Source organism: Acartia tonsa, chromosome 10 (genome assembly GCF_053477335.1).
Source record: "Acartia tonsa isolate MP-2025a chromosome 10, ASM5347733v1, whole genome shotgun sequence".
In the NCBI taxonomy this organism is placed as follows: Eukaryota; Metazoa; Arthropoda; class Copepoda; order Calanoida; family Acartiidae; genus Acartia; species Acartia tonsa.
The window spans coordinates 26,154,519-26,181,298 of record NC_137269.1 but is presented as its reverse complement, the minus strand read 5'-3'; the positions used below and the strand labels follow the sequence as shown (position 1 = coordinate 26,181,298).

Sequence of the window (26,780 nt, the reverse complement as noted above, 5' to 3'; positions counted from 1 at the left end):
CCCCTTTCAAAATAGCTTAGGTAAACCTTCTAAAAAAATTGTGTATGATTGGTGAAGCCGTTTACGAGATCATAGTGAACATTATGACATAAAAAATGCTATTATGAAATCCATCATACGAACCTAGATTGAGGTAAATACTCTAAACTATGTTTCGAGATAATTTGTTCATCTTTGACACTAAATGCCATTAGTTGGTCATTTGCAGAATCTTGCTTCATTTCATCTAAACACAAAAAAACAATGAAACGTACCTTCATTTCTTGGCTTAATTTTTGTGGACATTTTTATATTGAATATTGATTTTGTTGTTCTAGAAGTTTAAAAACTTTGACCCCAATGATTTTGTTGCTAGGAAGAAAGATATATACCTAATTATTTTTCAATATATCGTCCATTATCTTATCCCTTTAAATTCCTAAAAGATTACAAGATTTTGTAATATTGTAATATGTTTCCTTGTAGGTATATTTTTTCATACCTGAATTAATAGAAAATGGATGTTTATTCATATATTGAGAAATCATCATATCTTCACTTTCATCCTCATACGCTGTTGACAGCTGCTTATTATCACGTGGTTGAAGCAGCAGCTGTTGATTGTCACGTGGTTGATGCTGCACCTGTTGATTGTCACGTGATTGCTGCTGCAGCTGTTGATTTTCACGCACTGTAAGCTGTAGTATCTGCTGGTTGTTGTGATAGTTATTTTCCTGGGAAAATTCTAAATCTGATTCAGGTACAGGTAATCTCAAGCCTTCAGGTGAACTTCTGGCGGCTGTCTGGATATCATCAACAGGCAGGCTGGAAGGGTGCGCCTGTTTTATGTGCTTTTGTAGTTCGGAGTTTGTGTTATATTTTTTGGAACATTGCGTGCAAGGAAACTTGATTTGTCTAAAAATGAGAAAAATCATTTAATAATAAAAATAGAATGCTTAGTCTTTTTTTTTTCATAGCTTCTCTCTAAAAGGATAGTTTTGTACATTAATTCGTCTATAAAGGACACTTTAAAAAGTCAGTATCCAAGCAGTTTCTCTATATATACAAAAAGCTCTGTATAACACTTTATTGTCACAATAAACTATAAAATGCTGTAAGCTTATTAGTGCTTCTTAACCTAAATTGTCATTTTTAGAAATAATAAAAACTTACTTGTGTACAATTCTAATGTGTTGATTGAGATTTGAAATATGTTTTCCGCACAGAGGACAAGCAGCTTTGTTCCCAAGATGTACGCTATCTCTGTTTTTAAAGTTTATCATCTTTCGTTAAACAAGTAAACAAGTGTGACTTTATCTACATTCAATAAAAGACTTGATAGTCACATTCAGACTTTGGCCTAGTTATTCAGACCTCTTACTATGACCCTACTTGGGTTCTTAAGAGAAAAATAAAAATAAACAACAATACACATTACACAAGAAAAATTAAATAATGTGACAGACTAATCATAAATTTAAAAAGTCAACAAATATCAGCTAGCTTTAAATATGAGAAAGACCCTCAATACCAAGTAACATGATGTCCATATGTCTCAATAGTGTCCGGTAAAAACATAAACGGCTGGACCAATCATTGCACAATTTTAAAGAAAAAGTATTTATTCTGGACAGGTTTTAGGCTATTTAGAAGGGGATTCGTCACATTTTTAGATGAAAATAAATTTCCTATTAATTTAGTTTAACAAGAGCAAACGTTAAGGGCCTGTAGTCCCCCCCCCCCCCTCTTAAAGCGAAAATAGAAAGAATAAAAATTCCTGTGTCTTGTTAAATCATATTTACTCTTGAATTTCTTCTCACACATATCACAGGGAAAATTTCTGACATCTGAAATTGTTAAAGTTGTAAAATTATCAACATTTAAAGAGATGGTCAAATGATGTTTTTTAAGGGGTAGTATTCTTATAAATATTTTGAAGAATATGATATAAACATACGGGATGGCTTTTGCCTATTCAAGGAAAGGTACACTACACATAATCACTCTTACAGGACATAACCACTCCCCCCTCCAAAAAAAAAATTAAAAGCTGACTTTAAAAGGAAAATCGCCCCTTCCTCTTCCATAAGGTGTCAATAGAGGCAAATAAAACTATATATTTGGTAGGTACCTACAGAATATTTATTGGCATACCTGCATGAACCGCGTTCATATGGGTTGAAAGACAGGTTACAGTAGCACCACACAAGGGACATACTCGTTTTAATTTCATATGCACAGCCTTAGAAAATATATGAGTTATTTTTTGTATTAATCAACAAGAATAGATTTCATGAAAACTGATGCCTTTTTAAACTGAAAAATTAATAAATAAATAAATAAGAACAAAAAAAAGTAAGAAGCATTCTTCTATCTATATTACAGCCAAAGTTAGAGATAGTACAAAAGAAATGATTACAGACAGACAAACTTTTTGAAGACCACCGTTTTAAATGTTCCAGGGGTCAAACGGATGACGAGAAAGCACTACAAAAATGTTATTGGTGGAATAAGTGAAAAATACATGTCTATTTTTAAAAAGGCATAAAAAGATCAGACGTAAGGATATAAAAAATGTATTAACTAGGTTTCCTTTTTTCTGAGCTAAAAATATTTCTTTGTTTATATTACTTTGTAGGTATAAAAGAAAATAGTTTATTTTCGTAAACAAAAATACGTAACTTTCAAGCTTTTTAATAATAAAACATACCTCACAATGTTTCTTCAAACTTTGACTATCATGAAAGGTTTTCTTACACGTTGGACACTGAATCTTTTCACCCTTAATAAAATATTAAAGTTTCTTGCTGTTTATCTCATATTGCATCTGGACCAAAACTGAACATTTTGATAAAGCAAATTTTGATGATTACTTTAGGTTTTGCAAGGCTAGGTAAATGTTAGAAGAGCCCCCAGGGAAATCATCTTGCAAGGGGTTAGATAACAGTTTTTCAAAAATTTAATTTAAGGGCAGAGGGGTTTGCTCGTGAAGAAATAAGTTTGAGTGAAAGCACCGAGTTTCTTTAGTGTAATTATAATTATACCTACTTTTTTTCTAGTATCGTTATAACAGTTATAACGATACTGTAATATAACTTAAAAGTTTTAAAATATTAGTCAAGGCATAATTAAATAAAAAATATTAATAAATCTCACCATATGTACAACTTTTCTATGTTTAATCATTCCTCTCCATTGAGAGAATGTTTTCTTACAATCTGGACACCGCGGAGAAAACCTAAAATTTGGATAAATATATAAGATAGTAACGTTTTTAAGTCAGTTGATATCTTGATAACACATGTCCTATTTCTTAACAGTACACACCTAGGTTAGATATACCACACTTTTCTGGGATCTTGCCAGATCAAGTATCAACTGTGGGGAATACCAAAGGATGACTCCATGCAAAATTTGAGCCGGATCCGGCCAAAACCGGCCGGGATTTTTTTTAAAAACCGGGTTTTTCCGGTTTTTAGGGGGTATCTGTAAATCAAGCCCCCTCCTGGGTACGCCCCAATGATGATTTTTGCTTTAAGGTCTGATTTGAATTCCTCAACACTGGATATGACCCCTAGAGTTGAAAAAATGGTTAAAATCTGGTCTTTTGACCGGTTTCCGGCCATTTCCGGCCCAAAAAAATAATTTTAAAAATCAAAATTTCAACTAAAATTAAAAAACATATGCTTTAAATAACATTTTTCATTAATAATTTTTCAAAAACCAAAAACCTTAGGTAATGAAGATAATTTTAGCAACTTAAAATGTGAAAAAAGGTTGAAAATTGACAAACTTATGTCAATTTGAAAAATGTTGGTAAATCCTAAAAATTTGACGGATTTATACATACGTTAGAATTTAGGTTGACTATGGTCTTTAAGACCCGCCATATCCAACAAAATTGCAATAAGAGAGTCTAAATGTTTTTCTGAACCAAAATTCTACATACCCTGGCGGTTCCAGGGATATATCATTAAGGCTGTACGGCTGGCCAGAAAGCTTTTAACAGGTGGCCGACTAAAAGCCGGATTTGATAGTTATCAACCGTAATAAGTAGCGATTTTCGTTTTTTGGCCAAAACTCATGCAGGGAGTTGTTTTTTTGGGATTGACACACAAAAGCAAGTTTGTACAACTTTTTGGGGCGGACTTTTCTTTACTTACGCATTATCTGCCACGGGTGAACCGTTTGGCCGATACGCGCCGCCAAAGGCACAATTTTTGATGATTTTTAAAAAAATCTTGTTTTTTTGCTTTGATAGTTATCAACCATAAAAAGTACTGATTTTCGTTTTTTTGGCCAAAACTCATGCAGGGAGTTGTTTTTTGGGATTGACATACAAAAGCAAGTTTGTACAACTTTTTGGGACGGACATTTTTTTACTTACGCATTATCCGCCACAGGTGAACCGTTTGGCCGTTATTTGCCGCCAAAAGGAAGGAGTCATCCAATCAATATAACTCTAAAATACTTTTCATTTGCCAATTAAATTGGCTACATTTCATGTGATGTAAATTTTTTTGTGCGTCCAACCGTTTTTGTTCCAATTGAAATTTAAAAATTATTACTTTTTAATTATAATTATTTTTTTCTTGTAATTTTAAAACTAATTAAACACTAATTGTTAGTACATCATAATTTTGATAATTAATTCCACATTTCAATCACTGATATTTACTACTTGGTAATTTTTAATTTATCTTTTATTTATCTGATTAATCTCTAATGATTATTACTTTGTAAATCTGAATACTTATTATTCATCTGTAGCAATTATTTATCCTATTATATAAAGTAGTAAGCGTTTTTTGTCTGTCCCGAAGGATCTCGCTAACCGCTGAACTGATATTGTTCTGCTTTACAGTGAAGCTTCTTATAGGTCATGGGAAGGTTTTAATCTATTTTTGGGGAGGGTGTCTTCACCCCCCCCCCAAAATTTTTTTTTTACTCTTTTAAAACTCAAATTTAAAATGGGATGATGTCGACTTTAAAATCCCCTAGAGGCTTCTAGGGGCATAGCCGCTAGTAAACTAAAAAGTAATAAAAATTACTATAAGATATGTGATAATCAAATAAAGTAATTTAGAAATGGTGATAGTTACTACATTATAAAAAAAAATTATAACAATATGAATAAGTATTGATCAATTAGTAATAGGATATTTTATATGATTAATAATGATAAAATCATAAATAATAAGTAATAAAAAGATAATGATAATTAATATGAGTTATTATTGATAGATTTAAAATAGGTTATGTAATATAATTTATTGATTGATTTGTAATAGGTTATATTATATGATAATTAATACTTATAATACTATAACTGAATAATAATAATAAGATAAATATAATTATTATGCATAAATATGGTAAGATAATATAATTCATAATTATAGTGTTATAATCAATAATGTTATAATCATGGGGTTGGTGTAATTAGTAATTGTTTTCCTTTTTTAAAAATTTCAACTGGAACAAAAACGGTTGGACGCACAAAAAAATTTACTTCACATGAAATGTAGCCAATTTAATTTGCAAATGAAAAGTATTTCAGAGCTATCTTGATTGGATGACTCCTTCCCCTCAAAAATGGTCGTTAAAACCTCGCGAACGGCAAAATCGCGATTTCGGCGACGAATAACGGCCAAACGGTCCGCCAGAGATGAATGATACATAAGTAAAGAAATGTCCACCTCAAAAAGTTGAACATTAATGAAGAAGTGTCCTAAGTCGCTAAATCGGCTCCGTCATCCCCTAAAATGGCAAAAAAACAAGATTTTTTGAAAAATCGTCAAAAATCGTGCCTTTGGCGGCGCGTATCGGCCAAACGGTTCACCCGTGGCAGATAATGCGTAAGTAAAGAAAAGTCCGCCCCAAAAAGTTGTACAAACTTGCTTTTGTGTGTCAATCCCAAAAAACAACTCCCTGCATGAGTTTTGGCCAAAAAACCGAAAATCGCTACTTTTTACGGTTGATAACTATCAAATCTGGCTTTTAGTCGGCCACCTGTTAAAAGCTTTCTGGCCAGCCGTACAGCCTTAATGATATATCCCTGGAACTGCCAGGGTATGCAGAATTTTGGTTCAGAAAAACATTTAGACTCTCTCATTGCAATTTTGTTGGATATGGCGTGTCTTAAAGACCATAGTCAACCTAAATTCTAACGTATGTATAAATCCGTCAAATTTTTAGGATTTACCAACATTTTCCAATTGACACAAGTTTGTCAATTTTCAACCTTTTTTCACATTTTAAGTTGCTAAAATTATCTTCATTACCTAAGGTTTTTGGTTTTTGAAAAATTAATAATGAAAAATGTAATTTAAAGCATATTTTTTAAAATTTTAGTTGAAATTTTGATTTATAAAATTATTTTTTTGGGCCGGAAATGGCCGGAAACCGGTCAAAAGACCGGATTTTAACCATTTTTTCAACTCTAGGGATCATATCCAGTGTTGAGGAATTCAGATCAGACCTTAAAGCAAAAATCATCATTGGGGCGTACCCAGGAGGGGGCTTGATTTACAGATACCCCCTAAAAACCGGAAAAAACAGGTTTTTTATAAAAAATCCCGGCCGGTTTTGGCCGGATCCGGCTCAAATTTTGCATGGAGTCATCCTTTGGTATTCCCCACAGTTGATACTTGATCTGGCAAGATCCCAGAAAAGTGTGGTATATCTAACCTAGGTATTCTGTATCTAAGGTTTTTTCTCGATTCTTTTATTAAATGTTTATTTCTAAAATGTTCAAAATATTTTGAAGCTAAGCTTTCATACATGGAAATTTAACCTTATAAATTTTAATTAATGGGGGGGGGGGAGGTCAAGGAAGTTTTTTTTGTTCGTTTGTTCATTACTTTAAGTGAGGTTATATTGGGTACAGGGAGGCCCCGCTGGATTATGGAACCGCAGGTACAGGCACCGCAAAAATAGGCACCTCAGTAGTGGTTAAGCATAGATAAAGTAACACCTCCTCTTATTTTCAATTTATTTCAAAAATAAAGGCGGGAGGGGGGCTTACAAAAAGTGCTTAAACGACACTGTGTATCAATGTTTCTATATATTACAATAAAACTTACCTGCAAGCAGAGGCATGATCAGTATTCAAAGGATAGGTTTGTTCACACTGCCTACAGAATCCCAAGCCATCGCTGTACACCAATAATTGGGAATGCTCTAATCTAAAACAAAACATACATTATACAATATATAAAGGGGGGGGGGGGGGCGAAAGTGACATTTTTTGAAACCAAAACTAAAAGTCAACAAAGGAACTCAACTAAAAAAAGAGTTACGGGTCTGAGATTTTGCATGGCAGTTGCTTTATAGGGGTACAATATGGAACTGTGAAGAAACGGCGGTGCAACCGCCGAAAACCGCCGTTTCCCGCCGAAATTTTTTTTGCCTTTTCTCGGCGGTTTTCGGCGGTTGCTTCGCCGTTTCTTCACAGTTCCATATTGTACCCCTTTAAAGCAACTGCCATGCAAAATGTCAGACCTGTAACTCTTTTTTTAGTTGAGTTCCTTTGACTTTTAGTTTTGGTTTCCAAAGGTGTCACTTTCGCCCCCCCCCCCTTTCATGGGTTTTTTATAATAAATTTACCCTGTCAATTTGATTTTTTGATTTTTGTTCTGTGAGTTGTAATCTGCATACTAAGTTTTTCTTTAATAATACCTATATTTAGGATAACTGTTTTTTCTTGATTCTAATAAAATTTTAAGGGTTTCAATTGTCTTGATTTATTTTCAGGCTAGCTAATCCAAATATTTTACCTGTATTACTTATCTATAATCTTTGGGACGTACAGACATCATTATACTTTGTATTATAGATATGTACTACCTAGATATTTATCAATATTAACTAACAAACCACAAAAACAAGCATCATATTATTGAAATCTAAGAATAATCAAAAATATAATAAAAATAAATCTTACTTAAAATGAAGACTTAGATTTTGTACCAGAAGGCCACAGTTTGGACATTTTTTAGCTGCTTTTCTACCAGACCTAAAAATAGTACCTTAATAAAGGGAAACAGGATTAAACTGGAAATCACATTAAACAAAATATCCTAGAACCTGCAAATTGAAATACAGCTTCCTATAATCGTAATAAGAAGTCAATTGAATTAAATGTCTTAAGCTATTCTTGACTGTTAAACAACGAAATTTATCGCTGTTATGGTTCTTATCCATTTATTGAAGTCACAAAAAAATAGGGAAAAAATTGACAACAAAAAATTCCAAATTTTTAGCTTTCAAGGAGGTCTCTAGTGCACTAAATACTATAGGTATTACTAGAGACTACGCCGCAAGCATCTAGGGGTACATGAGATTTGGAGGAGAAGGAGTAAAACCCACCCACCCCTTTTTAATTTTAGTTTCAAAATGAAAACGATTTTTAGAAAATTGGAGGGATTGTCATAGGGGTAATTTCTCTTTTACACCAAATTAGTTGTAAACCTTCCCAGGACATATGAGAATCTACACTCTAAATGAGAACCATGTCGGTTCAGCGGTTATCGAGATCCTTCCTTACAGACAAAAAAGTTTATAACTTTATATAATACTGGACAGTGATCTTAAAATTATTTATATTTATTATTTTCATTAATTTTCTTGAAACAGGGACAATATTGTTTGAAGTCGAACATTATTAGCAATTTATGTAATGTTGCAATGATAAGTATTTATCTTACTGCTAAATCTCTGCTTCATATTTTGCGCACAATGTTTATTTTGCTGCGCACTGTCTTCATTGTAAAGTACTTTTTATACAAAAAGGCATAACATAATAAAAAGTAGCTGCGGTGCGCTAATAAAAATAATAGCAAATAGTTTGAATATACAATTTTGCACAAAAAAATACCTAGCAGGAAGTTGAGGGTGTTGCTTAGCCTGATGCGCTACAAGATCTAATCTAAAATACACAAAAACTTTACATAGGTACCTAATTTTAAACGTAATGTAGGTAGGTTTTAGAGTTGAATATGTCTTTCACATTCACAGTGACTTGAAGTTGATACATTGCTATCTTTTGAATAATATAATATTTTATAACGTTTTACATCATTTGCCAAGAACCTGCCAAAATTTAGCTTAACACAATTTAGTTTTCACTAAAACTTACCTTTGCTTTATTAAAGTAAAAAATGTATTACTTTTTAAGACCATTGATTTGAAGGTCCTTGGTGTCATACAAATGATGACAAAGCATTGAAAAAATCAAATTGATGGAAAAGTTTAAAACTTAGGTAGGTAATGTGCTTTAAAAAGCATAAAAATTAAATGCATTTTTAAAAAAAGCTTAATATAACTAACCTACAGTAGAAGCTTTCATCGCAGTATTTACAGCTACATCCAGAGCTTTTCTTCTTTCTAATACAAAAAAAAAAATACAGAATAACCGACGAACAGTCCAATAAAAAATGAATACGTACAATATTTTGAAATATTTTTATTTGATATTTTGGAAGTGGTGAAATATAAGTTTTTTTTTCTTCTGTAAACTACTTGCTTAATACCCAAAGGATGAAAACCTCCATAAGTACCTACCTATCGAAGCACAAAATAGTCATGTATAAAAATGAGAAAACAAAAATATATTTCTTACTTTTCTGAAGCCCTGACATAAATATCTCTCTGAACGTTGCTTCCATCTTTAAACGCACCAACCATAACTTTAATCTAAAAAAAAAGATTGATAAAGTTGATTAAAATTAAAAATAAAACTGTTCATTTTAATATCATTGACAAAGAGTTTTTGTCACAAATAATAACAACTTGTTAAATATAATTTGATGTCATTATTCAACTATTTTCTTTCCCCTTAATATACCTGGATTTGTAATGTCTTGTCCTTGAAACTTGTTTGTAAAAAAAGGACCAAACAATTCTACCTGATTTTGAGCAGTTTTAAGAATTGTTTCAACTCTCTGTTCATCCACATGAGAAGCATCCAGTTCAATAAATACTCCAACTACACCACCAAGTTCCACATATTGTAGGGTACCTTCACCAACCTCCATCCTTATCTAAGAAGTTAATATCATACGGTACAAATCAAAATACACTTGACAAAATATAAAACTTTTAAAATCATTCGATATATGATATTTAAATATAAGACGTAAACTTTTAATCCTTGAAAGTTGCTATTTTCAAATCTACTTATGAGCGGCTTTATCAGATAGAGTAAATAATTGAGAATATTATGACAATGAATTGAAGCAGATTAAAAAAAACATTCTTTTCAATATTCTTACATGAAAATCCTGTGAATTATTAAATACAATAGGTACAATACGATAAGGTACAACCGAGGTAGGTAAATGGTCGTTACGTGAAGCAATCTTTTCAAGCTTTATACCAAAACTTCTATCTTATTGATAATAAAAACAAGTATTACAACATCTATAAGTAGTGAAGCACAAATCATGGATGTAAATAAGGACAAGGAGATCTAACGAACATTCGAGGATTTGTTAAAATCAAGAATATAATAAAATATGATGGGAGAAAGAAATCACGAAATCTTTCTTAAGTAGGTAATTTCTTATCTTTTAGTTTTTGTTTATATTTAGATCAACGGAAAAAGCAAATTGCATACATACTGGATGCTCATTGTTATTGATAATTTTCACAAAAAAAATCAGCCGCCAATCTTCAAAAGCAGGTAAGAAAATATCATTTCCTCTATACTATTACGTACTGACTAACAAAAAGAATTATAGAGCATCTTTGCTACTGATAATGATTAATGAGGGAAAGTTTTAATTTTAAAAGATTTCATTAATTAAATATCTTTTTATAAAATATGAAGATCTAGAATCTAAGAAGCAGCTTATAGCGTCTCAATAAAACTGGACAAATGATCCAACTATACCGATTGAAAGACGTCACCATTGGTTGATATTCAATGACCCAGTAGAAGGGTTGTACAAGGTGGTCGCGACGTGGAGATACAGTTATTTAACCCTTTCTCCCTCTAGTGTTTTACTCTAATCATTTACCAAAAACTGAGGACTTTATTAACTTCCTACATAGATGACAAAAATTCACCTATCACAATATCCACGTATTCTATATCTATTATTCTATAATCCCCGATGATCGCCATGGGGAATAGAAGTGCCTACCTGAATATTTTTAAATGCAAATTTCCACTTTTTAGTTCTTTTCAGCTTAGTTCATTCTTTTAAAAAAAAACATTTTAAAATTTTCATTTTTATCATTTCGAAAAAAGATTAATACATCTGAAATAACCATTAATCATAATATTAGTGTCTTATGTTCTAGAAAAATTTATATTGTAAGTTCAATAATACAACCTTATGGAATTGAACACAAAACTTGAAATCAAAATAAAATAAGTTGATTATATAAGGTATTAATTTTGACAACATGACTTAAAATATAATTTTTACAAGTTATATACATGCTGGTCATATAAATATCACTAGGTAAATAAGAATAATAATAAAATAGGATTAAAATGACTAAAATCAAATATTGTAACATGAAAATTTATTATATAATTCTTTACAGCAATTATTATAAATCTTTTTCTTCCCTTCATATTTTTTGATATATTTCTAAACCCCCTTTTTTCACATACTATGATAATTTCTTTGGTATATACTATTATATCAATACTTAAAACTTCATACTTTAATTGTTGAAACTAAACACGTATCTCTTTCTTTAAAATGGCATAGAAAAAACTAGGAAAACTAACAATAAATGCAACTATCAATTAAAATGAATATGAAAAACAATCATATGGCAATAACTATAGATTTGATCATAATATTATTGGAACGCTAAAAATTGTTTGATAATAATTTGGGTAGGTAGGTATTTTTCTTTTTATTGTAAGCATAAATGACTTAATGTCTAATTTGAAATCTATGCTTTTATCAATAAAAATTGTTAATAATATTCCATAAAATCTTTTTGAATATTGAAAAATTTTGCATTTGTGTGTTATGAAAATGAGATTATTTTGATCATTCTTATAGTGAAGAATTCTGTTTCTATGGAATGAAGTCATCCTTGTTTGATCCAACTCTGATAACTCCAACTTTGCTGGTCCCAACCATGTTTTCCTAAACAGGCAATATTTAAATTTGCTGATCTAAGGCAGGGATCTAAAGGGATAAGACAAAGGACGTTAAATTGCTTCACATCCATAATGATGATAACAAAAAATTATCCCTTCCATAGATTACAATTAGTGGTTGAAACATTTAGACGCTCAACTTAATGAACCAACCAATCAAAATTCAAGAAAAGTCCCACATGTTGTTAAGACAACAAATAAAACGTCATTATAAAACTTGTGGGGAACAGTGTAATAAACAGACCAATGGCCACTCCCTCCCTGGTATCAAAGCAAAGAAACCATGGCTTACCAGTGCAGCAACCAATCAATAAAAATTGATCTTTTTCAGTAATAAAATAAAGTTATTAGGTAAATATATTTTATTGCCTCTACAATAAACAATTTTGATAATAGTTAGCGCAACAACTGTAAACTGTAAAAAAGGGGGGAGGCGGAAGTGACACTTTTTAAAACCAAAACTAGAAGTCACAGGAACTCAACTAAATAAAGAGTTACAGCTCTGAGATTTGATATGGCAGTTGCTTTAAAGAGGTAAAATATGGAACTGTGAAGAAATGGAGTCGGAACTGCCGCTCCCGTCGATAACCGCCGTTTCCCGCTGATTTTTATGCCTTTCCTCGCAAAATTCAAATATAATGAACGACAGAAAAGTGGAAGACTGCCAATGCAGGAGAAGAGAAGTGTCGTTTTACTAGGAGTATGATGCCGTTTAATATATTTGCACTTGACACATGAGATTTTTAAAATATTGACATATTTAAATATTAAAAGTGTCAAGTAAAAATACAGTGTGTTTTTTTTATGAGAACTTTTTTGAAAGCAATTTTACCCCACTTATAGTTATCAGAATTTAATGATTAATGGCTAATTTTCTTCGTTTTTAATGCAATTAAGAGAACATTAAAAAAATATTACAGTTTTTGTTTAAAAAGTAGAGTAAAATGTAAAATTCAAATTTTAGGTGTCAACATCTAAAAAACATTTTTCTTATGTTCAAATCTTCTACCTTTTGCAAGAATGGCTGCAAAACTCTTCAAAATTGAGATCTAGAGCTAAAAATTGATACAGATACTATTGGGGACATGTACTAGAATATATCAAAGTTTGCAGGTCATATCTCAATCAGGGAGGGAGTACTGCCCCCCCAAAGTCGACTACTAAAAATCCAATTTTTTTCTTGCAAAGGGTAGAAGATTTGAGCATAAGAAAAATGCGCTAAAACCATTTGATGTTGTCAACTAAGTTTTGAATTTTAGATTTTACTGTACTTTTTAATTAAAAACTGAAATATTTTTTTAATGTTCTATTAATTGCATTAAAAAACGAAGAAAATAAGCCATTAATCATTAAATTCTGATAACTATAGGTGGGTCAAAATTGCTTTCAAAAAAGTTCTCATGAAAAAAACACACTGTATAAGGGAAATTTTTATGAAAAATAAGAATTTCAGCGGAAAATGGCAATTTTCGGCGAGAGCGGCGGTTCAACCGCCGTTTCTTCAAGTTCCATATTGTACCTCATTAGTGCAACTGCCATGCCAAATCTAAGAGCTGTACCTATTTCTTCATTTAGTTTGCCTTTTAGTTAGTTTTGGTTTCAAAAAGTGTCACTTCCGCCCCCTCCCTTTATATAATGTCTAAACGACGAAAAGTTGTAAAGCATTATCAAATGTTTCATTGTATGTGTGAGTGTTGCATAATTGGGGGACTTCTAAATATGTGTACCTGTGCCGGGTTATCCCTGCCTGGCTTTCCCGTCTGGACCTCGTTGACGACGTCCTCATTAATAAGACGCTTGCGCTCCTTGGCCATGGAGACGCGCATGTTCTCCTGCTGGTGATACTTGCACAACTTCACAACCGCAAACACAGTCAAGCCCATCCTATTGCATCAAAATTTTAACTTAGCACGAGAATTTTTGCACGTTCAACTACTCTATAAATTTAAGTGTCCGTCTAGTCCAGAAATGTTTATTCTGCATCTAATGGTAGGAGGTGGGGAGGAAGAATGGGGGGGGGGGGAATTAAAATATACTAAAAACATCAGTTGAACCTTTTATACAAAATTTGTTTAAAAGGTTTATAATCACAAAAGTAATGGAGATATAACTATTTGAAATATCAGCAAAAAGCTACTTAATTATCCTCTAATCTAAAGACACAAATGATGGGAAATTAAATTTTAACCAGGGAGGCGGGGATTATGAAATATTTTTTTGCGGCAGGGGAAAAAATGAATCTTGTGCGGATTAAACAGTAAACACCCCTGGTCTAGTCTGAATTGATTTTGTAATAACAAACATGCTTTTTTGATGGCCAATGACTCGAGCAGCCACTTCATAACTCATGTTTTCTTTTTTTCATATTGGTTATTCATTTAGTTTTTCTTACCAGACTGTCCAGGACAACCAAACTCCAAATTGTGCAGCAAATAGTTGCATGTAAAATCCCTAAAAACATTTAATTTTTTATGACAAAAAAATTTAGAAGGTTGAGTAAAAGGTAGAGGTTAATGTAACATATTTTTAAATAAATCACAAGAGATAAAATACATATAATAAGGAAAATATTTGAAGAGAAAACTGTTATTTTTTTCTTTTAAAAAACAATATTTCTATGCTTTATTTCTTAATTAAGAATAGTTATTTCTCGCATCGTATTATAAACAGCTTTCCGCAGATGTAAAAGGTACAAATATAAGATTAAAACAAGTTTTTTAGCCCCGAGATGCCGAAGACACGGGCTAAAAAACGGGTTTTAATCTTAAGATTGTACATTTTTATATTCGTAGAAAACTGGATAAAATACTATGCTAAACATAGTATTTTAGATGACTGAGAATTGGTTCTAAATCACCGGATATTAATCGGTTTCAAAGCGACACGGAAAAAAATATAAAATCTACCTTGGTATCAATGCCGTCAGCTTTGTCAATATCATTTTCTGTGGCATCTGCGCAATACTCAAATCTAGAACTTGTAAAGTAAAACATTGAATTTGTTTTTGTTTATATTTACACTAAAGCAATGGGCAAAAATCTATAACTCACTTTTTCTGTAAAATAGTGTTAATCTATTCTTTTTTTTCAGTACATAAGTTATCTTTTATAATAGGTAAAGCGTATGAGTTTTCTATGTTTTTCATGTCCTTGTACAAGCAAGCCAATATATTTATTTGGCTTGATCCGAAAATACTTTACTCAAGTCAAAGATTGCCTCACCTTAGCTATTGATGGATTCTGCCATCCTTGTTTAAGTTTAAATTGGAATCAGATTACACGAATTTAATTTCTATACATTAGGTATTCATTTTAATTTTTGTAATAATACCTACATTTAAATAGCATTAAACAAACAAATTGAAGATTTGCTATGGATATTGATGTCAAAAGTTTGCTCTTACCTCATTTGATCACACCACACATTGAAACCAAGGGTAATGAAGAGAGCAGCAAGCAAAGTCATTCTGAAATAAAAATATTTATTTCTACAAGTTTTAATAGCTTGGTAGTTCTTGCTTAGGTAATAGATAGATATAACCTTGATAGATTTAAATCATTTTGTAAATGTCTGTTATGTAAAAAAAGGGGGGGGGGGTCGGATCTGACACTTTTGCGTAAACAGGGAGCATAGGATTTGTCTTAGGAGTGAGAAGATAGGTTATTAAAGAAAAAAGTTTACTTTTGGGCTGTATTTTTCTTACATTTAAAAATATTTTGGATTTGGCCTCCACGTTTAGGTGCTGCAGGCCTCCAGGTTGTCTCTGGACAGGTAAAAAATAAATAAAAAAATTTTTTTTGGAGAGTTAGAAGTCAAATTATAAAACAAATTATGCATCCTTTTGAATGTTATGAACATATTTGAAGATAAAAGATGCATATTTTGTTTTATAAGTTGAACTCTAACTCTTCAAAAAAAAAAATTTTCATTTTTACCTGTCCAGAGAAAACCTGTATTATTGATATCTGTATATTAAACACTTACCCACACATAAGAAAGCTCGTAATTGTATCAATGAAGGCAGCCAAAAAACTACAATCCTTGCCACGATACAGAAATTTGGAAAATCTGAAATAATTTAAAAGTCTCAAAATAATGCAAGTTTTATTGTAAAATGTTTAAAAATGTATATTTTTAGGTAGAACAAACAGGACTTCTTTTTAAAAATCTCTATGAATTAAACGTAGGTATTTGTAACGATTCTCAGTTTTATTGATTTGGTTAGATTGAGTAAAACGCAAGGTTGGACAATAAAGTGTTATGGCCCCAAGAAAGGTTCGAGACCCTACCAGATGCTAAAAATAAGTTAGAAATAAATATTTCTATACAAAAGATGAGTTTTTTGTTGTTGTAGATTTACAAATAATAGGAATTGCAAAAGGAATTTAATTTTATTGAAATATAATTACCTATAAATCTGTGTTGCAGATATCACTAACATAATGACTCCAACAAAAATTGTATAATTACAGTATCTGAAAAAAAAAGATTATTATTTTTCGAAGAATCCTTAACTTCCAAAGCATATTGAAAACTCAACTTGCATTCTGATAATTCTTTGCATCAATAATAAGTATTGATTTTTAAATTTTCAAGAATCATGTATAGCATTTTATCTTTTATATATAACAAAGATAGCGCAGCAAAGATTAACTTACGCTTGACTAGCCCAGTCCACCTTGAACTGTCCATCTGTTTCTTGCCATTTTCCAGTGGAAAATAACAAGCAATGTCCCTAAATATTTTCAAAATTAGTTTCTTTAAGTGATATATCCATTCAAGTAAAATTAGCGCAACTATTTTTTTAAAATTTACTTTTATAACGTACTCAGCCACTAAAAAAAATTCTGCGTTAAAAATGAAAGACAGAAACACATGTAGAAATTACTCATAAATTAACAATGATGAAATTTTTTCCAGTATAGTTTATATGAATTTCTACGGGATTAAAACCGGTTATTGGCCATAATAAAGATAAATATTTATCGTAGTATAGACAAATGTCTATGAAAAAATATACAAATTGAATATTATAAGATAAATCCGGATAAGATATGCATTAATCCTATTTATTTTATATTCTTATTTGCGTACTGCCAACAATCATACAATGCGATAAATATACGATATACATATCTCCTTTTTTTATAAAATATTGAAATAATTCTCAAGAAAAAGATATGTTTAATGAAACAATCATTTGTTAAAATTATTTTAGATAAAATTATTTATCACTAACCTTAAAATTATCCTGGTGCATAGACATTGGAATTGTGATACATAATGACAGCAGTCCGGCTATACAGTATCCTGCCAGCTACAAAACAAAACATTACTAATATTAAAATGTTAAGTATGGCTGTTGAGTTTTAAATAGAATGGGACATGTTGTATACAAAATTAAAATTATACATATAAGGCATTTTAGTTTCAAGATATAGTTTTTTGTACAATTTTTTTAAAATCAGCGAAAACTTTTGTATAAAAACAATTGCAATTTGAACTTCATTAAGTAACATGCTGATGAAAAAAAGTATTAAAAAATTGGAATTGAAAACTTAGGTTAACTATAAATTAGGGTTGGGCCGGATATTTTATTTGCCGGATACCGGATATCCGGCTGATTTCAAATGCCGGATATCCGGTATCCGGCCAAATTACCGGATATCCGGCCGGATAACCGGCCAAAATACTGCATATTAAATATTTCGTGGCAACGCACCTTAAGGGCCGATGTGTCGTATTTTTAAAATTGCTTTTAATAGGTTATTTTAGGTTAGGTTAGGTTATATATTGGTTAGGTGATTGCCCCGCAGGGTTAGGCAATTGGCCCCGCAAGGTTAGAGCCCCCCACAGGGGCTAGAAATAGGAGGAAAGCTACTGTGAAAATACGAATAATCGCTCCTTAAGGGGCGATGCCACGAAAGGGACTATACCTGCAAAAAAAATTCTTCATGAACTGGTGTTTTATTATATAAAATTAAGGTCAAAACTTAAAAATCAAGTAACTATTATATGATCTTTCTTCTTAGCAATTAATCTAATGAACTATTACTACCCTCAATCTGTAGTATCAACCCCTAACGGTTGGAGGATGGGCGGGGAGGTGGCGTTAAATGCCTGCCCCCCCCCCCCCTCTGTTTTTTTTCTATCCCATTTTCTGTGTATAGAGGTAAAGGGCTATAACTGAGTGACTTTCGAAATATGGGTATGACACATAACTGAGAGTTGAAATTTTTTTAATACCTCCTTCCTTACGGGCACAGGATGCCAGCAAACCTGGTAAGGTCACTCAGGTAAAAAGTAAAAATATTTTTTTTTACTTAAACAAAGCATTTCATGTTATCTAATACTAAAATATCCTATATTCGTACATCCTTATATGAAATATATATCAAGTCGATTTCATGTTCCAGGTATAATCCTGCAAGTCCTGAACCTCCAGGTCTCCAGAAATCTTTAAATGGTTCCTGTGACCGCAAATTTTTACTTGAAGATTTCAAATTTTAAACTTAGGCTTTTTTATATATCTTCATGACATATTACAATTTCATAAAATCCATTGCCGTTTACCTGCCAACCGTCGGTTTGCGGCTGGCAGCTGCCAAGTACTGCTGCCACCGCCAAAATTTATGTTTTGAGATTTGTAATATAAAATTTACATAAAGATAAACATATTCAGAAAAAATTGTTCTTCTAGCTTTAATAATAAGAAAATTACAGCAATTTAAGATTTTAAAAAATATAAAAGATTATATTGCCGGATATCCGGCCCAACCCTACTATAAATTATTTATATTGTTCAGCTTAATACCGAACACGTTAACAAATATTTAAGTAGCTTCACTAAAAAACTTAAAAGTCTAAAATTACTAAACCTGTATATAAAGAATGACATTCGGTCTGACAACACTCATTTTGATATTTAATTTCTTTTTCCTGCCCATAGAAGTTGATGTTCGTTCTTGGTAGATTTATCAAAATATGAAAGCAAAATCTTAACTTAAAGTAGTTTTAACGCGTTATGATTAGTATGATAGTACACGATAAGATTAATGACAGTAGTTTATTGATATGATATCTTTTATTTTAAGGGTATGTCTGATTTTAAGTTTTTATAAACAAGAATAATATCTTCCAAATAGGCGACTTTCAGGCGCTTACCCTAACAGTGTCTATCGAGCCTTCTTCCTACCCCCAAAATATTTTAATAGAAACTTAAAACAAGGAACGAGTTTTTTTTACTATTCCTAAACCTTTCGGGAAGAGAGTGCACTAACCCCGAGGGGTTACCAAGTAGCAAATATAACCTAACTGAATCTGGCGTAAAGTATTAAACAAACAAACGAACTTTCGAGTCCCCCCCCCCCTTCAATTGTTTACAAGGGGGGGGGTTTTAATGCAACCATCTCGTAATCAGTGAGCAAATGGCACTTAGAATTCGAATTTCGATCTGAAATTTTGCATGAGTAATCCTTGATAGGTCTATTTTCCCTAAATCGAACAAAAAGTTGGAAAAGTAATGGCTGGCGGCTGGCAGCTCAGCCGTTTAGCCGTTTTTTTGCCTATTTTTGGGGCAAATTCATCACTAATTACGTAGGAATCAACTTTTAAAACATATTTTTGATTTAATTCATATTAAATGATAACAATAATCATTTTTTAAAATTTTTAGTACCAGCTGCTAAACGGCTAGAACCGGCTGAAAACGGCTGGGAGCCGCCTAGAGTATAAAGGGTAGATAGGGCTTGTGACATGTCTAGGGGTGGGTTTCTATGGGTGCTGAGCTCAAAAATGCTACTAAAAATAGTGACGGCCAATCCATATGGCAGCTGGGTAACAGCTGCAGCTCAGCTGCGAGCGGCCAAGAGTAGAATGAGCAGATAGGGCTTGTGACGTGTCTAGGGGTAGGTTTTTATGGGCGCTGAGCTCAAAAATGCTACCAAAAATAGTGGAGGCCCATCCACATGGCAGCTAGGTAATGGACACAGCTCAGCTGGGTAACGGCCGCAGCTCAGACGAGATAGGCCAAGAGTAGAATGAATACATGAGGCATGTGACGTGTCCAGGATTAGGTTTTTATGGGTGCTAAACTCAAAAATAGTTTCGACCAATCCATATGGCAGTTAAGTAATAGCTGCTGCTCAGCTGCGAGCGGCTAAGAGTAGAATGATTAGATAGGGCTTGTGATGTGTCTAGGGGTAGGTTTTTATGGGTGCTGAGCTCAAAAATGCTACCAAAAATAGTGGCAGCCCATCCATATGGCAGCTGGGTAACGGCCGAAGCTCAGCTGGTAGAGGCCAAGAGTAGAATGAGTACATAGGGCATGTGACATGTCTAGGGGTAGGTTTTTATGGGTGCTGAGCTCAAAAATGCTACCAAAAATATTGGCGACCCATCCATATGGCAGCTGATTAACAGCTGCAGCTCAGCTGTGAGTGGCCAAGAGTTGAATGGGTAGATAAGGCTTGTGATGTGTCTAGGGGTAGGTTTTCATGGGTACTGAGCTCAAAAATGGTACCAAAAATAGTGGCGTCCCATCCATATTGCAGCTGGGTAACAGCTGCAGCTCAGCTGTGCGCCACCAAGAGTATAATGAATAAATAGAGCTTGTGACGTGTCTCGGGGTAGGTTTTTATGGGTGTTGAGCTCATATATGCTACTAAAAATAGTGGCGACCAATCCATATATGGCAGCTGAGTAACAGCTACAGCTCAGCTAGGAGCGGCCAAGAGTAGAATGAGTAGATAGGGCTTGTGACGCGTCTTAGGGTAGGTTTTTATGAGTGCTGAGCTCAAAAATGCTACCAAAAATAGTGGTGACCCATCCATGTGGCAGCTGGGTAACGGCGGCAGCTCAGCTGGGAGCGGCTGAAAGTAGAATGAGTACATAGGGCTTGTGACGTGTCCAGGGGTAGGTATTTATGAGTGCTGAGCTCAAAAATACTACCAATAATAGTGGCGGCTCGTCCATATGGCAGCTGGGTAACAGCTACAGCCCACAAGCCCTATCTACTCATTCTACTCTTAGCCTCTCCCAGCTGAGCTGCAGCCGTTACCCAGCTGCCATATGGATGGGTCGCCACTATTTTTGGGAGCATTTTTGAGCTCAGTACCCATAAAAACTTACCCCAAGACACGTCACAAGCCCTATGTACTCATTTTACTCTTGGCCGCTCCCATCTGAGCTGCAGCTGTTGCTCAGATGCCATATAGATTGGCCGCCATTTTTGAGCTCAGCACCCATAAAAACCTACCCCTAGACACGTCATAAGCCCCATCTACTCATTCTACTCTTGACCGCTTTCAGCTGAGCTGCAGCTATTACCCAGCTGCCATATGGATTGGCCGTCGCTATTTTTAGTAGTATTTTTGAGCTCAGCACCCATAAAAACCTACCCCTAGACATGTCACAAGCCCTATCTACTCATTCTACACTTGGCCGCTCGCAGCTGAGCAGCAGCTATTACTCAACTGCCACATGGATTGGCCATCACTATTTTTGGTAGTATTTTTGAGCTCAGCACCGATAAAAACCTAACCCTGGACATGTCACATGCCCTATGTACTCATTCTACTCTTGGCCTCTCCCAGCTGAGCTGCCGCCGTTACCCAGCTGCCACATGGATGGGCCACCACTATTTTTGGTAGCATTTCTGAGCTCAGCACCCATAAAAACCTACCCCTAGACACGTCACAAGCCCTATCTACTCATTCTACTCTTGGCCGCTCGCAGCTGAGCTGCAGCTGTTACCCAGCTGCCATATGGATTGGCCGTCGCTATTTTTAGTAGTATTTTTGAGCTCAGCACCCATAAAAACCTACCCCTAGACATGTCACAAGCCCTATCTACTCTTCATACTCTTGGCCGCTCCCAGCCGTTTTCAGCCGGTTCTAGCCGTTTAGCAGCTGGTACTAGAAATTTAAAAAATGGTTATTGCTATCATTTAATATGAATTAAACCAAAACTATGATTTAAAAAGTTGATTCCTACGGAATTAATGATGAATTTGCCCTAAAAATATGCCAAAAACGGCTAAACGGCTGAGCTGCAGCCGCCAGCCGTTACTTTTCCAACTTTTTGTTCGATTTAGGGAAAATAGACCTACCAAGGATTACCCATGCAAAATTTCAGCTTGAAATTCGAATTCTAAGTGCCATTTGCTCACTGATTACGAGATGGTTGCATTAAAAACCCCCCCCTTATTTTAGAAATAAAGGTTGGTGAGGGGGGGATTTTGGGATTTCAGTGCTTAACTAGGGAATGCGGTGAATTAAACAAAAGCATCGTTTTGGAAGTAGAACGGGGTGTAGATTTCTTTAAGTACTATAATTGTCTCCATCCCTTGCAATTACATGCTTAAGTATAAAAATTAAGCATAATTTTCAAATAGTTCTATCGTTCATTATATTATATAGTAAGTGTTTTTGGCCTGAAGCCAAAGATCTCGAAAAATGCCGGTCCTAATTGGTTGTACTTTTCAGAGAAGCTTTATAAATTTCATTTTGTGGTTTAAGAAGATTAAATAGCTTAATAAGTTATCGCAGAACGAAAACATTCCTTGGTTTTTTTACAGTTCTTCTTACATTTCTACATTTTCATATCTAAGAAATGTTAAAGATAATAATATCGTTGTTGAATAAAATGGATTATTATGCAATTACAATTTTTCAAGCCATTACATAAGATATTTTTTTGTATTAAGACAAGTTTATAAACATAATATAATAATAATAATTATAATGGTTATATATATAATATATATTTATCATCTTTAGGCCAAGACATAAAAGTTTTTTTTACGATGTTTTAAGAAAGGTTCTATATGTTAAACATTTGAAATTAAAGAAAAATTCTCCAGTTTTCACATATATTATGTCCTGGCCTAAAGTTGAACGACAAAAAATATGAAAAAAATGAGATGAAATCAGTCTTATCGTTTCAGTTGGAAAATACTGGATATTACCAAGTTTAGTACTTATTGTATACAATTAATGCTTTGGATTTTGTTGATATCAAGCCACTAATTTTAACCCAGTTTTTTTTATGATTTATATAAAGTTTTTTAATTGAAATGTTGACTATTAGAAAGGATTAATGGTTAATCTATGGGTTGAAATAAGTCACAAGAAATCAGTTATATGATAAATTGTTATACTATTGTACAATATGTTGCAATTATTTCCTTTGTCGTCATCAGAGTTTTGATAGTTCCCAAATGGGTTTTTAAATTATTATTTTGTCAGGAAACAAGCACCTTAACAATTTTGATTAATATTGCGGACAAAGTAGACAAATGCAATATTGGCAAAACAGATTATGAGCTAAAAGTTTGGTATAAAATGACATAGGACCAGTTTTTAAACTATTTCGTGTAATATCTGACATTTGGGTTTGTTCTATTGCATTATAGATTCATCACATATCAACATTTGTTTGATTTTGTGCTATTTGTTGTAGAAATTTCAAGATGATGGATATTTAGAAAAAAAAAATTGCTGATTTTTCACCAAAAAAAAATTCTTTACCTTAAAAATTACAATATTGATGTAATATAATTTTTTGAAAATAGGTAGGTATAGCTTAATATCCATGATTTTAAAATTCAAAATAGGTAAATGTAAATAATTGCAAACAAATAAAAATTTTGCACCAGGTTTAAAGTTTCTAATATACCAGCTACTCAAGTAATAATAAAAAAGGAAAATGATTTGATGGTACTCTACATAAGATAGTAAAAATAATACGACAAAAATAAAGTCATAAAAATCACCAGGTTGTGTTAATAATGATAATAATTCTCTTTAAATTGGCAATGTTTTTGAACTCAAGATTATACTAAGTTTTGAGTTACCCTGTAATTATACACACAGTTTAATTATACAAATAATATTTATAATAGATTTTTTATAGCAAATATTTGCATAGAAAGGATATCAGTCAGGGCTGTTTATTCTCTTCAGAGAAAATTATTTTATTTATGTTAAATTAAAAATAGACAATAAACAGCCCTGGAAGGCTAAAAGATATAAACAATCTGTTAATCAAAATCTACTTTTATATACAACAAGGCATTTCAAGTTTTTGATGCTGAAAGCCTTTTTTTACATAAATCTAGAATTTGATCAACATTTAAGGAATACTTTGCTTTAAAAGCTAATGTTGAAGCAAAATATTTATTTTAAAGTCTTGTTATTTGGTAACTTGTAAGTATGGCATTTTAAAGTGTATATAAAACTATTTTATAGCTTTCAAAGCATCGCATATACCTTTAGATTTTACAATCATACAAAATTTACTATTTCATTCCTGGACTAGGTCCGTCTTTCATAAATCACACGGGCATCCCTCACTGGTTTTAATAGTATCAATATATGAATATAAACATTCAGACTTCACGTGCGCAGTTCAAGTACAAATATATGGCAAATATGTCTTTAAATATTTGTCAAGTTAAAAATAATAAGTACAAAAGATCAAAGATATTTTACATTGGAGATTAAATATTGTTGTAGTTTTTTTACACATTTATAGATATAAAATGTTTATAAAGCATGCAAATTTAAACTAGAGAAGAAAAAAACTATTTGTAAAAGATTATTGCTATTTTGACATATTAAACTATGAAAATTTCTTTGTTACATTGTATAGATACATAAGGAGGTACCAAGATATAACGTTAATTATGCCTAAGAAGTTGTAAGTGATTTAATGTATATATTTACAATTAAATGGCAACTATTGTAGATTTCTGAAAATTAAGTCTTTAAAATTGATAGTGGAGAAAGGAGTTTTTTTTTCATTCATAACAAGTTCTAAATATTTATAGTTTTCTTATTTTTTTTATTTATAAAGAGGTGGAGAATAAAAATAAGAGTGTAAATCAGACAATAAACAATCACGCATCAGTAAAATTAAGTGTTAAACAATGATGTTTGTTTAGGGCCATTTTTTCAGGCCAGGAACATTGATTTATGAGAAAGATCTTGATAAGTCAACTTTATCTATCTGTCTTCATTTCAAAACTATATCATGCTCTTTCTCAAAATAACATTCCAATTTTAGAAGCTTATAGAATATAGATGGCAGTTTTAATAGTAAAATTGATTCAAAGCAACATTAAGATTCAGAATTGAGTTGCAGAAAGTAAGTTAGATTTTTAATAATCGTTTATTTTTGTTTTGGAATAAGGAATTTTCGTTGTTTAAAAGTTTCATTATTTTAAGATTTATTGAAAAAGTAGAAAAGTTGGAAGGAAAGCTGTAAAAAAGTTTACATGACCTGAAGAATGAGACTTGCCTCAAACCCTTGTTGTGGTAGGAGAGTGACAGGCTGACCAACATGGCCACCATTCACACATATCATATTGGGATGTTCATCATCTCCAAAGTCGGCCATTTCTTTGGCCCTCTGCTCCCAGGGGTTCCAAATAACGGTGTCCGGGAAGTTATACTTCTGAATACGCATCTTACGTCCAGACACAACATTGGTGACTATGTGCTCAGGCGGGGTGTGGATGTACACCCGTTCAGTCATCTCGGCCAGAGTAACAACCTCACGGCATTCCTGGTAGGCAGGGACATGGGGAGGGGTGCCTGGCGGTCCCTCCGTCATGCGAGTACGGTCAAGGAAGGTGACGCCGTTCAAACCTGTCACCTGACACCGTCGAACATCTGGACACTTGAAGTATGCATGCAACAGCAGGTTGAAGTCGAAGGATGCCTTCTCACTTGGATTGTATACACCAACGTTCAGGTGAAGTTCTTTCTCTCTCAATATGATCCTAAATATTCAGTAAACATATGAATTAAAATCAGAAATGGCAGTCCGAATCTGAATACACATTAATTTGCCATTTTTCACAATTGAACTAATCTGAGTCCGAGAGAGAAAGGCAATCTGAAGCCGCTAAACGGATTCTCGACGGATTTGGATTTTAGAAACTGACCTGTACGAAATCCTGAAGTGATGCTGCCACATGGAAAAGGTGAAGTCGCTGTCACGCAGAGAAAATATTGCTTCGATATCGCCAGTGGGCAATCTGTCGGGACCTTTCTCCAACTGCCATCTGGTCACGCGGGCAAAGCCATGGTAGGGAGGTCCGTTCGGACCATACAACCAATCACCATACTAGAAAAAAATAAACTAGTTAGAATAACAGGAGTCAATTTAACTGTAACTTTAAGAATAAAGATGAAATACTTACATAAATAAATCATAATAATTTACGTAACATGACGAGTGATTTAAAAAACATAAAATACATTCAACTAAATGTTGGCTTCATTATTTCTCTATTAATTCAGATCATAAATGTTCCATATTAAGAGATTCATTCAATACCTGGGGGAAAATAAATGGGATGCCTCCACGAATCGGCTGACGACCATCAAACACCGACTTCTTGCTGACAAACAGCTGCTCCTGGTTATTGACCCTCCAGGAGACAATAGTGGAGCCGTGCAGGTTGATAATACATGTTGTGTTGTTGCCACGGTCCATAATCACTACAGGACTCGACATTTTTAGACCAGGGAGTTTTTTACACGTTCTACTATAGAATTCTCTTACAAACTGGATTGTAAAACTGGTTTTGTTATGTTCTTTTTCTTATACGATGTAAGTGTCAAATATATACATGTAGTATTTACACTAAAAGAGCATATTTTCT

General features: G+C 32.9%; 3 protein-coding genes across 6 annotated transcripts in view; all 3 read right to left on the bottom strand.

Annotated features, from left to right (window-relative positions):
• Window positions 1-11,246, bottom strand: part of LOC145329725 (uncharacterized) — a 13,203-nt gene extending 1,957 nt beyond the window's left edge. For both annotated transcript variants that reach the window (XM_080174092.1, XM_080174091.1), the window contains exons 1-14: window positions 11,127-11,246; window positions 9,888-10,022; window positions 9,602-9,675; window positions 9,310-9,366; window positions 8,858-8,908; window positions 7,925-7,996; window positions 7,065-7,166; window positions 3,136-3,217; window positions 2,690-2,761; window positions 2,134-2,221; window positions 1,761-1,826; window positions 1,153-1,246; window positions 482-894; window positions 124-226 (exon numbers count right to left, since the gene is read on the bottom strand). In XM_080174092.1, coding sequence (XP_080030218.1) covers window positions 124-226; window positions 482-894; window positions 1,153-1,246; window positions 1,761-1,826; window positions 2,134-2,221; window positions 2,690-2,761; window positions 3,136-3,217; window positions 7,065-7,166; window positions 7,925-7,996; window positions 8,858-8,908; window positions 9,310-9,366; window positions 9,602-9,675; window positions 9,888-10,016 — 1,403 coding nt within the window. In that variant the 5' untranslated portion in view covers window positions 10,017-10,022; window positions 11,127-11,246. The remainder of the gene's footprint in view (window positions 1-123; window positions 227-481; window positions 895-1,152; window positions 1,247-1,760; window positions 1,827-2,133; window positions 2,222-2,689; window positions 2,762-3,135; window positions 3,218-7,064; window positions 7,167-7,924; window positions 7,997-8,857; window positions 8,909-9,309; window positions 9,367-9,601; window positions 9,676-9,887; window positions 10,023-11,126) is intronic.
• LOC145329732 (transmembrane protein 179) lies at window positions 11,243-22,715 on the bottom strand. Of its 2 annotated transcripts, none has more exons than XM_080174101.1 (11): window positions 22,672-22,715; window positions 18,988-19,050; window positions 17,349-17,426; window positions 16,768-16,844; window positions 16,519-16,584; window positions 16,094-16,177; window positions 15,513-15,575; window positions 15,016-15,085; window positions 14,502-14,560; window positions 13,837-13,993; window positions 11,243-12,095 (listed from the first exon to the last, which is right to left on the bottom strand). In XM_080174101.1, the coding sequence occupies exons 2-11, from the start codon at window positions 19,024-19,026 to the stop codon at window positions 12,024-12,026; spliced, it is 765 nt and encodes a 254-aa protein (XP_080030227.1). In that variant the 5' UTR covers window positions 19,027-19,050; window positions 22,672-22,715; the 3' UTR covers window positions 11,243-12,023. The 2 variants fall into 2 exon arrangements, with proteins under 2 accessions (XP_080030227.1, XP_080030228.1); XM_080174102.1 differs by having other exon boundaries at window positions 15,016-15,079.
• On the bottom strand, window positions 22,713-26,780 carry LOC145329731 (uncharacterized). Of its 2 annotated transcripts, XR_013883068.1 has the most exons (4): window positions 26,453-26,780; window positions 26,058-26,239; window positions 24,379-25,892; window positions 22,713-24,066 (listed from the first exon to the last, which is right to left on the bottom strand). XR_013883068.1 is itself a non-coding variant. In XM_080174100.1 (3 exons), the coding sequence occupies exons 1-3, from the start codon at window positions 26,630-26,632 to the stop codon at window positions 25,382-25,384; spliced, it is 873 nt and encodes a 290-aa protein (XP_080030226.1). In that variant the 5' UTR covers window positions 26,633-26,780; the 3' UTR covers window positions 22,713-25,381. The 2 variants fall into 2 exon arrangements, 1 of the variants encoding a protein (XP_080030226.1); XM_080174100.1 differs by having other exon boundaries at window positions 22,713-25,892.

What these genes read in the sequence shown, in the direction of transcription:
- LOC145329732 (XM_080174101.1), bottom strand. Translation starts at nt 19,026, where the DNA reads ATGAGTGTTGTCAGACCGAATGTCATTCTTTATATACAG. An exon ending in GTGTGGTGTGATCAAATGAG is followed by an intron (nt 15,086 to 15,512) that starts GTAAGAGCAAAC and finishes TTACTTTACAAG; the next exon opens with TTCTAGATTTGAGTATTGCG. An exon ending in GCAGGGATAACCCGGCACAG is followed by an intron (nt 12,096 to 13,836) that starts GTACACATATTT and finishes TTGCCTGTTTAG; the next exon opens with GAAAACATGGTTGGGACCAG.
- LOC145329731 (XM_080174100.1), bottom strand. Translation starts at nt 26,632, where the DNA reads ATGTCGAGTCCTGTAGTGATTATGGACCGTGGCAACAACACAACATGT. An exon ending in TCCCATTTATTTTCCCCCAG is followed by an intron (nt 26,240 to 26,452) that starts GTATTGAATGAA and finishes ATTTTTTTCTAG; the next exon opens with TATGGTGATTGGTTGTATGG. An exon ending in CACTTCAGGATTTCGTACAG is followed by an intron (nt 25,893 to 26,057) that starts GTCAGTTTCTAA and finishes CTGAATATTTAG; the next exon opens with GATCATATTGAGAGAGAAAG.